This window comes from Rhinatrema bivittatum, chromosome 4 (assembly GCF_901001135.1).
Source record: "Rhinatrema bivittatum chromosome 4, aRhiBiv1.1, whole genome shotgun sequence".
In the NCBI taxonomy this organism is placed as follows: Eukaryota; Metazoa; Chordata; class Amphibia; order Gymnophiona; family Rhinatrematidae; genus Rhinatrema; species Rhinatrema bivittatum.
The window spans coordinates 358,787,382-358,797,975 of NC_042618.1; the positions used below are offsets into that span (position 1 = coordinate 358,787,382).

General features: G+C 36.5%; 1 protein-coding gene across 2 annotated transcripts in view; it reads left to right on the forward strand.

Moving 5' to 3' along the window:
- Positions 1-9,929, forward strand: part of IARS (isoleucyl-tRNA synthetase) — a 600,554-nt gene extending 590,625 nt beyond the window's left edge. For both annotated transcript variants that reach the window (XM_029600767.1, XM_029600766.1), the window contains exon 34: positions 9,332-9,929. In XM_029600767.1, the coding sequence (XP_029456627.1) occupies positions 9,332-9,414 (83 nt within the window). In that variant the 3' untranslated portion in view covers positions 9,415-9,929. The remainder of the gene's footprint in view (positions 1-9,331) is intronic.
- The last annotated feature ends 665 nt before the right edge of the window (positions 9,930-10,594 follow it).

Sequence of the window (10,594 nt, forward strand, 5' to 3'; positions counted from 1 at the left end):
TCATTTTCATAAACCCGCCCACACTCCTTCCCTTTGACTAAATTTAACGCCCACGATAATGCCATAATGCATTTTGATGAATGACCCTGTAAGATTGTAAGCCCTCTGGGGACAGGAAAAGTACTTACTGTGCCTGAAAGTAACTTGCCGTGAGCTAAATCGAAATAAATAAATATGTAATAATATGCTAATCATGTTAATGGGGTAATTTTCAAAAGCATTTATACATGTAAATCCACTTTTTGAAGATTAAACTGGCATGGTAGCGTAAAAGTACACACATGGAATTTCACACATTTGTTACATGTACTGCAGTGAGGTGTTTCTGCAGCAGAGTTGGGACAGGGGAATCATTTATGCGCATTCTTTTGGTTTTTGATAGAACAAGCTTAAATGTTCACATGGACATTTTTACATCTGCTCTCTAGTAGACATAAATGTGCAGAACTATGCTGTGCTAAGGAACGCATAGTTCCACTAATTTCCAGAGTGGACTTATTTATTTTTAATATTTATATCCCGCCTATCCACAATTCTAGGTGTGTTACAAACTACATTCCTAAAACTGTAAACATAGAAAAATAAAACACATACAGTAAATACAAATTTAAAAACAAAACAATTAAAACTATAAATACATAAAAACACAGATGCCCACAAATGCCAGATTACAGCCGGTAGAGTTAGAATAAAATTAAACATCAAATAAGACCATATCAGCAGGGAGCAAAAAGAATAACTCACTAAGGGGATGATGCAATGAGATGTGTGTTAAAACGGGCAATCGTATTAAGCGCCTTTTTTCCTAACGTTCACACAACCATGTCTCCTGGGCGCCCGATGTGTTAAAAAGGACATGCAAGGGAAGAATTATGCATCCCTAGTGCTCAAATGCATCGGGCGCCCAGAAGACATGGCTGATTGCCCACAGTTGTAATGGTCGCTCGATATGAGCGTCTGTTTTATCCTGCTTCAGGTCTATTTCTGGATGCCGAATATACATGCACAATAGCAAGGGCGAAATCGGCCTGGAGCATAGCTATTCTGCATGTATATTATGCATCCGTAATTTTTTTTCATCAAACCATTACGTTATACCTTTTATTCTTAAACACTGCAAGCAGTAGGTGTTTAAGATTAAAGGTAGGAACCACTCAGGACTCTTTTTTTTTTTTTTTTTTTTTTTTTAATTTCTCTTGACCCCTTGACTCACAGATTGATTTAATGCCAGCTCCAGGGCTGGTGTTAAATTTGCTATGTTAAAAGAGCATATTGGGTGCACAGCGATTTTCTGCATTGGGGGGTAATAGCTAATAGCGCTCATCACATGTAAATTCCATGTAGATGAGGTTATCGGCTATGTGTTTGGACCTGCGTTTTGGATGTGCTAATCTCCTTATTGCATTGGGTGCTAATCTAGCGCATCTAGAACGCACGTCCAACCATGCAAAAACCTGTGCATTAGGCTGAGCATACTTGATTGCTTTGGCCTGTAGCTGCATCTATATGCTCGTAAAAACAAAAAGCCTTTAAGCCTTTTATAGAAAGGACTTCAGAGAAGACTCTGCTTTTAAGGCTAGTTGCAAAGCATTTCACAAAACAGGGCCTGCTATTATGAAAGTCTACTCTCTTGTCTCACAGCTGAAAAGAATGTAATGATGGATCAGATCACAGAATACATGATGGCATGTAAAATTTTAAGATTGATAGTCATCTGAAATGGCTGATTACTCTACAAAACTTTCTAAATTATAGTTAAAATTAGGGTTGAAGTTTGCATATACTTATTTGCATATACTGAGTCTCCATGATTTGCAAACAGATCTCATGCTTATTCATCGTGGATATCCTGAAAACCCAGCTGACTGTGGGGTTCCCAGAGCAGGTCTGGGAAACCTTGGTATATAAGTGGGCTGTTATAAAATTGGACTTAAATTTCACATCTGTTACTACCACTGTAGAGATACAACAATTATCAACCAGTTACAATTATGAATTTGTTATAAATTTATCTGTCCTTTATTTATCATCCTCAAAATCCAGGTGACAGAATTAAAAAAAAAAATGGTAGTAGATAAGCAAATCATAAATATTTCACCTAACCTCTGTTTGATCTTATTTCTTTTCTCATCGCCCATTCCTTCCTTCTACATTCAGCCCTTCAGAAGAAAATGCACTAAAGTAACCTTCTGGAGGAAAAGTTCCTACAAGATAGCACAAAGCTGTGAGTTGACATGAGACAATAGCAAAGCACTGTGTAAAAGAGTCAATTCCTGAAAAAGAAATCTTAAATCATAAAGCACTTTTACTATAAAGTAATTGCAGGCATTTAAAAAAAAAAGTGATTTCCTAGCGTGCATCTATTAAACTGAGCAGGTAAGATGTTGTAGTGTCTTGTAATGAACTGAATAAGAGAATTTTTATGTATTTAAACATTTTATATTTCATTCAATGCAATAATCCTATTATTCAGAGCGGACTACAAATTAAAACATTTATCACACAATAAATTGAGGAAAACAATAATGTAAAATAGTTCAATTGACAACTTAATTTTTACAAACATTCACCAGAGGCCTGATTTTATGGTGCCACATTCAAATTTCTTTTTCTCTTTATTACAATTCTCTATTTAATACTTGAAAAAAAAAAAGCAATATTAACTTGTCACCATAAAACAAGAAAAAGAAAAGAAGAAAAATATCAATAGACATGTCAAAATCCAGTCCACATATATAAGGGGGGGCTCTACATAATATGCAATATAAAAATGAAAGATAACTTTACAAGAAATCAAGAGCTGAAATCTTTAGCCAGCAAACTCCCAGACAGCATCCAAGACCCCACATCAGTAACCCTACTTTTATCTAAAATGTTTCCAAATACAAGGTATCCAGAAATATGAAATTATTTTGAAAGGAAATTATGCATTAGCAGGGAAATTTAAGCTAGAAAGTGGCTCCTATAGCAAACATCTTTTGCTTCAATAACTAAAACTGTTTCCTTCATACCTGCGAGGCACAAGAATCATCTGGAAAACCCTGGATCCTTTGACCACAAAAGAAAATATCTTTATTCTGTAAATATATTTGGAAAATTAAGATGGTAACTTTTAAACAGACATGGGCGCACATGTGCGCATGTTCATCAGACACAACCATTTTATAACATATGTGCGCACGATTGCCACTTCCACCACATAAGTGGGGGAATTTTCATAAAGTGCACCGACGCTATTACCAGTTTTCCCAGTTCATTCCCAGTCCATTCCCAGTCCAGGTAAGCGATAGGACTTCCAAACACTCCTAGTTTAATAGCCTCCTTTCTCCCTTGTTAGCCCTGACCTTTAAAATCCCGCTGATCTACCTAGAACCTTTTGTTTTACAAGTTTCACATCATCCATAGCAGAAGGAAAAGTTACGCAGCAGGGGACCCCAGCACATGCCAATGTGTGTAAGTATTTGCACACTAATTTCAATGGGAAATCCAGGAAGGTCAATGCCCTGCCCCCGTTTTTTGGAACTTTTCATTTGTGCATAGAGGAAAGTACATGATACTCGGGCGGCTTTTAAAATCTGCTTAAAACACACTCACCTGACTTGTATGCATATCTCCTGATTTTGGCACTCACCAAGGCTTTTAAAATTCACTTTTAAATCTCTATCTTGCTCGGCACAAAAAGAAACAAATAAGGTAGCCTTTGTGGAAACAGTCTATGGAAGGTTCCAAAAATGTCGTGAACCCGGGTTTTCTACAATAGAAGAATTTTCTCTTATTTCCTTCCAATAGGACACACTTCTGTCTAGGTAGATAATATATTTTAAACAGCACAGGTATTTTGTCCTTATCAATAACTTAGATCTCAACAAGATACTACTTGGACATTTTAAAAGATAACAATCTAGTAAATGGAAAATCGAAAAATGTAGCTCTCAAACGGGTAATGCTTACAGTTGTTATGACATGCAAAACAATAACTGCTAATACAAATACAAAAATTTAAGAAATATTGCTTGCTTACAAAAAAAAATTTAAAAATGGAGGGTTGGACCAATGATTATAAATATTTGAGGGCAAAAATGATATGCCAATAAAAATTGTACAGTGGAAATTACCATGAGAAAATATGAGTACGGACTTCTGTACTCTCAGTAACACTATATGAGGTCCTTACCTTCTAAAAATATATATATAACCAAAAAATTGATTTGGAACATTTTTCAGCGTTCTAGTAGCGTTTGATAAGTGTTGTTTTATATTATATGATACAGTTGTTATGAAGCATCAAGCTGCCCTTTATATAGGCAGTTCCAATATTCTGTAAGGATGCTACTTGGGGTTTAAAAGTAAATACTTATCCTTCAAGCTTTTCCAAACATTTCTCATACGTATGTTGCCAATTTAGATTTAGTATCAGAAGAATAGTTACTAAGTTGGAAAACTAACTGGGTTAAGTTCTTATCCATTTTGACAGACATTCTCGAAACGGCATCACATTTTAAAGGCTCAGGGTTATCTCCTACCTTAACTGAGGATGGAGAAATAGATGTAGATGAGAGCCCTTGTAGATGAGGATTCCACAACAGGTACTGAGGATACAGCTGCAAGAGGTAAAACTCCGGCTTCCACACTACTCCCCTCTCCCATCAAGTAGGACATGAGACCAAGTTGGTTTATGTTCTCATACCGCACCTCTCCCTCAGGAGGAGTACCGGCTGGTAGCTGGCTAGTGGCCAGACTAAGGGATACCCAAAAAACAGAGGTGCCCCCATCAGTCACTTACAGGCTGTTCCTCAAGTCACTGAATATAATTGCTCATAGCCCAGCCCACCAAGTCACCCCAGGTGCTGCAGATGAAGTTATTACTTTGCTTTTCCTTTTCCTCCCCATTTGCACATAGGAATAAGCCCTATTGGTGCATGGCTTTGGCTGTGCGCCACAACACTCGAGATTATATAGAGTGAGGGGCTCCAAATAATGACGTCACTTCCCATTGTGTCAGCAGGTATAGAGGAGCAGGCTCACCACTCAGTTGACCAACACCTTGGGGTAAGTTGATTTTGCCGATGGTGTGGGCTCAGCGACGCTCTTAAATCTCTCCTGCAACTTCCCCCCCACATTTAAATTTTAAATCTTTGAGGCAAGGAGAATCAAAATTGGTCAAATGACCAGACATTGAATTTAGCTTTCCAACTTCTATTTAGTGGTTTCCATAACTACGTTTTTTGGGCTATTATAGGTCAACAAATAAGTTGTAGGTGATACCGTTTTAGTGGTCTAAAATATATTCCTGCCTAGCTTTTGCAAACTGTACTTCCTTCACCAGGTCTTGGCTTATTTTATGCTGGCTTGATGAAGGGAGCATAGCTCCCAAAGATTGGTGAAAAATGTATTTAGTCCAATAAAAAGGTATCACTTCCAATTGCTTTGATCTTTATTTCTTGGATAGGAAGGTGATTGCAAGGTTCACAACTTCAAAAGGAAGACCATGAAGACTGACTTGAGAAATTTTTGGAAATGGATAGAGTGAACATTTTGTTTGGTTCTGTGTTTCAGACTTGAATGATTGAATTTTTTCTTACAAGTTTTGTTTTTTTTTAATTTTTGTTTTTAGTTTGATCTCTTCCATTAGCCTTTCATTCTGACCCTGAGTGAACTGACACACATGATTGAAATGACTGAATGGAGCTATGTCCAGTTAAATCTCATTACTTTGGCCAAGTTATTGTAGACTCCTTGTGGTATGCCTTTAAGCACAACAGATTCAGTTGGACTCAAGGTTGTGTGTTTAAAAAGGTTTTCTTCTTCTCTTACTTTGGCAATAGTTTTTCAGATACGTTTGTAAACCCACAGTTGCAGAATATATAGCAAGCATTTATATTTTTTAGCTCAACTGCTGTACTTTGACATGTCTGTGCAAACTGTATGTGAAAACAATATATTGTGCTTTTCCTCCATTCCGAGGAAGTTATATGCAGTGAATAAATAAAATGTTTGTATTAAATTAAAATTGCTTTACCACCCGTTGGCATATCCAGCTTCTCTTATGTTCTATAACTGAACCAGATGGGAGCTAGTAATTACTATTTGTTTTTGTTTTGGGGGTTTTTTTTCAAATATTACAAGAACAAATGAAAAAATCTAAAGTTAGAAAAAACCTCCTACTTACAAATAAATGCAAGTATTAGTCCCTGATATTTATTTAAGAGTTTATAGTCCAATATATCCAAAAAAGATCAGAGCAGAATGCAGTTGACAGTCATAAAATGCACATAACATTGGACAATAAAAATCATTTCAAAATACAGTTCCTTAAAAATGACAGCCTTAAGCTTCTTTCTAAAGAAACAATATTCAACTTCCAATTTTATTTTTCTTCTCTGCTTTTTTCTAGTTGTAGTTTTGCATTCATATATAACATACTTTAAACCAGCTTAAAAGGATTTTTAAAATGTATTAGTTCCCCGGAAGATCTTGTGACTTGCTTATACCCATTACTATATTAAATCCCTGAGCCTTCATTGTGTTTCATAATTCATTTTCCCTGACACTTACTTTAACTAAGCTCTAGTTCAGGCTTCCCAAAGGCCTGTTAAGGAATAAACCCATATCTGTGGTCTACATAGAACCCCCAGAGCTGTGTATTTGGTGCCTATTGGTAGAAAATGACTTTATTTGTATGTGAAATAGAAATGCGCAGCATTCTGGAGTGCTGAGGAGCTTAGTTTTGTGAAAATTAATTTGGCTTTTTAGAAGGCAAGTAAAGAAATCTACTGTAAACTAATACTCCTGTAACTTTATTGAAACCCTTAAGATTGACAGCCCAAAACTGTTTTGTTTATACTACTTCCTAACAATAGAATTTGTTGTAATTACCTTTCACATGATGTTTACAATCAGTAAGAATAAAGAAAGAAAAGATGTAGCAATGGATGATACCAACTACCTTAACCAGTAAGGTAAAGAGCTACTTGGAAGCAGACACTAAGGGGCCGATGCAATACAGTGCGCTCAGATGAGTGCAGTGTTTAACCCGTGTTTGAATGCTAGTTTTGGACACGCGTCCACAACTCCTTATTCTATAAGGGGATTACTGCATCCAAAACACGCATCTAAACCGCGCCCCCCCCGTGAAACTAATAGCGCTCATCACATGCAAATGCATGCTGATGAGGCTATTAGTTAATCTCCACAGATCCCAAAAAAAATGTGCGCCCGACCCACACATTTTTATGCTCAGAAATTAACGCTTGCCCAGAGCAAGCGTTAATTTCTGAGCAGCCCAAATAAGTGTACAGAAAAGCAGAAAATACTGCTTTTCTGTACTTCCTCAGACTTAATATTGTGGTTATATTAAGGTGAAGGAACCAAAAGGACCAAAAAAATTTTTTTTTAATTTTTGTTTTTTTAAAGTGTGCCGCGGTCAGGTTAGGAAAAGGGATAATCCATGGCTGTGCACAGGTTAGGAAAAGGGACGCTTGTAAAACTGAGTGTCAGTTTTCCTAACCTGCTGACAGCCACCTCTCCTGGGTGCCCGCTGCTCTCAGTGTCAAGCGGGTGCTCGACACTGAGTGCCCGTTTTCCGCATAGATTTATTGCAGCCAAAATATGACGGCAGCTCTGTGCTCTGCTTTATTGGGGCTGTGATTGTTCTAGCAGCCTAGATCATGAGTTCCCAAACCTGTCCTAGTGACCAAATAAGTCAGTTGGGTTTTCAGGATATCCGCAATGAATATGCATGACATATATTTGCCTACAGTGGAAACCCTGTATATGCAGATTTATCTCATGTTTATTCATTGCGGATATCCTGAAAACCTCACTGATTTGTTAGGTCATCAGGATAGTTTTGGGAAGTGCTGACCTAAACCGATAGAAAAAAGTTATGGTACATCCTAGGAACAGAGAGAATGAACTATCTTTGCTGGTTGACTAATGCCCTGTTGGTCGTATAAGGACTGGTAAGCATAGCCTCTGAGAATGTCTGTCTAGTGGGTTAAAGGATTCTAATAAAGTAGAATGCTGCTGAACTGAAGAGTACTGAATAGAAAATAGTATAGTTGGTCCAGTATGAAAGACTTTTTTACCTTTTTGTTTAGACATATAGACTGACAAGCGTAAATAAGTTTAAGGCCTGCAACACTGAAATATTAATCAGGGCCCTATGTACTATGCATTTTTCGCATAGAAGCAAAATTGTAGAAAACCTTAGTACATAGGCCCCTCAGTGAATTAACCATAGCCTTATCTGAACTTCGTTTTTATTACAGAATGTGTAGATTTGGCATCAAAGCAGTTTTACAGTTTGAAATATATAGTAATGAATGAGCAAACTGATAATTGTATTATGTTGCTTCTCTCAGTTATGAGCAGTGTTTGAATGCAGCATCCATATTTTTGTGTGCATTGAAGCACCCGTGATGATAGTCGTATCACGATTTTTTTCTATCATATGTTTTTAGTACTGTTGTAAATTTACATAACCCATCATTGTTCCAAAACTGCCTCAAGTATATGCTATGGGCAGAGTAAATTAAAGTATGTACTGCATACATAGAAAGTGATCAATTTGCCATTGCAATGTAAGATTTCTTATATGTAGTCAAAGTAAATTATTGCATGAGCAGTTAGAAACAGCATGCTTTCTGTATTATTGCTTTAGCAGTTACATTACCTTTTTTTAATACACTGGATGGAACAAAATTAGATTATATATTTAGCTGGAAGTGTTGTATGAAGGGATAGTGCAACAGCTATTACCTTGGCAGCATCCCACGCGCACCCTAAATTCTGTATTCAGTGCCAGTCAGCAGTAGCACTGAAAAAATATTCTGAGAGGCAATGAAGTTGTCTTCATATCGTTTCTGTATTTTAAATGCATGGAATCTGAATTTCTGAAAAAAATGTTCACTCAATTAAGAATTCTGCACAACTTTTAAATGGCCTCATGTACGTAAACTGCCACCAAACACCATTATTAAAAAATGTATAAACCACACTATAAGGAAAATTATCAAAACCATTATATTTATTTATTAAAATGTGATTACCTGTTTTTCCCTTGTACATCAAAGCAGAATTCAGTAAAAAAAAAAAAAATATGAATCACATAAATCACAATTCACAAAATCACAATACCACACACCCACTCAATCCTGGAAATAGCACTGTGTATTGTTTTAACCTTATAGCTTATAAGTCTGGCTATTAATATAGTTTCATTGGCAGTAAAGGTAAATAGTTGTATACTTGCAATAATATATTTTTCTTGCTTGTTTTTGTTGTGCCACAGATATTGCTAATTTGTGTTCTTGCCCATGTTTCTCTTCAGAAATTACAGAAGGTACACCCATGAAAACTCTGAACACTAAGACTGTGTATGTTCAAGTTCTACCAATAACTGCAGAAAGCTGAAAGACGACTTGTGTGAATTGCACCATGTATTCTTTATCTGGCCCCACTACAATGAGCGAAGAATTTGTTAACCTGAACTCCAAGACGTCAACTTTGAAGATGAACTGTTGCATATTGAAGATGTTTTCTACCAATGCATGTGTAATGTGCATCTTCTTCTTCAGTTAAAATACATTGTTGACATGATGCATCAAGATACTGTATGAGTCAAATAAAGTAATGTCCGGTTTTCTTAAGCCCAGATATCTATGCAGAAACTTGCCCAAAAGAAGAGATCGAGTACCTCATCGATGCTATTCTCTGTCCTTTTCTCAAAGCCTATTTATTTCAGATTCTACCATCACAACACTGATTTTGCGAGATCAAAATAAATTCCATTTTGTGCAAGAAAAAAAAATGGTATAATTGTATCATCTTTCTGGTTGGGTGTTCATTAAGCAATGTAACAATGCAAGGGCTCCTGTTCTAATGTCCATCATTCATCCCAATTAAACTAGTTTTCTTTGAAACATGGATTTTCTGTTAATTTTTCATTACATCCTACAGAACAGAACTAAGGAAAGCACTGGGCATTCTTCTAAAGCCACCAAAAAGTATTTGAACTGAAAAATGAATACTTTATAGGTAGTGATATCTTATATTGTCTTAACAAAGATGTTTCACATGAGTTCTTGAGACCACAGAGGTCTCTTCAGATCTGAAAGCATCACAGCCTGTTAAGAATCCAGTTATCTCCAGGACCAATACAGTTATTAGAACTATGTGCTATATGAATTGAAAGACATCCATTTATTTTATTGCTTTTATCCTTCAAGATTAGATAAGTATAAAAAAAACAACCAGAACACTTCTTTAAAAAAAAAAAATTAGATCAATGAAATGATGTAACAAGGAACAGTAATATTGCTTGCCTGTCCCAGCATGGTAGCAAAGATCTGTTTGGTAGCAGATGCTTAAAGCAGCTAAAATATGGTGAGAAATAGCATACTTAGCCCCAATTTTCCCAGCATGTTAGACCAGTGGCTCCCAACCCTGTCCTGGGGACCCCCCAGCCAGTCGGGTTTTCAGGATATCCCCAATGTATATGCATGAGAGAAAATTTGCATGCACTGCCTCCATGACATGCAAATTTTCTCTCATGCATATTCATTGGGGATATCCTGAAAACCCAAATGGCTGG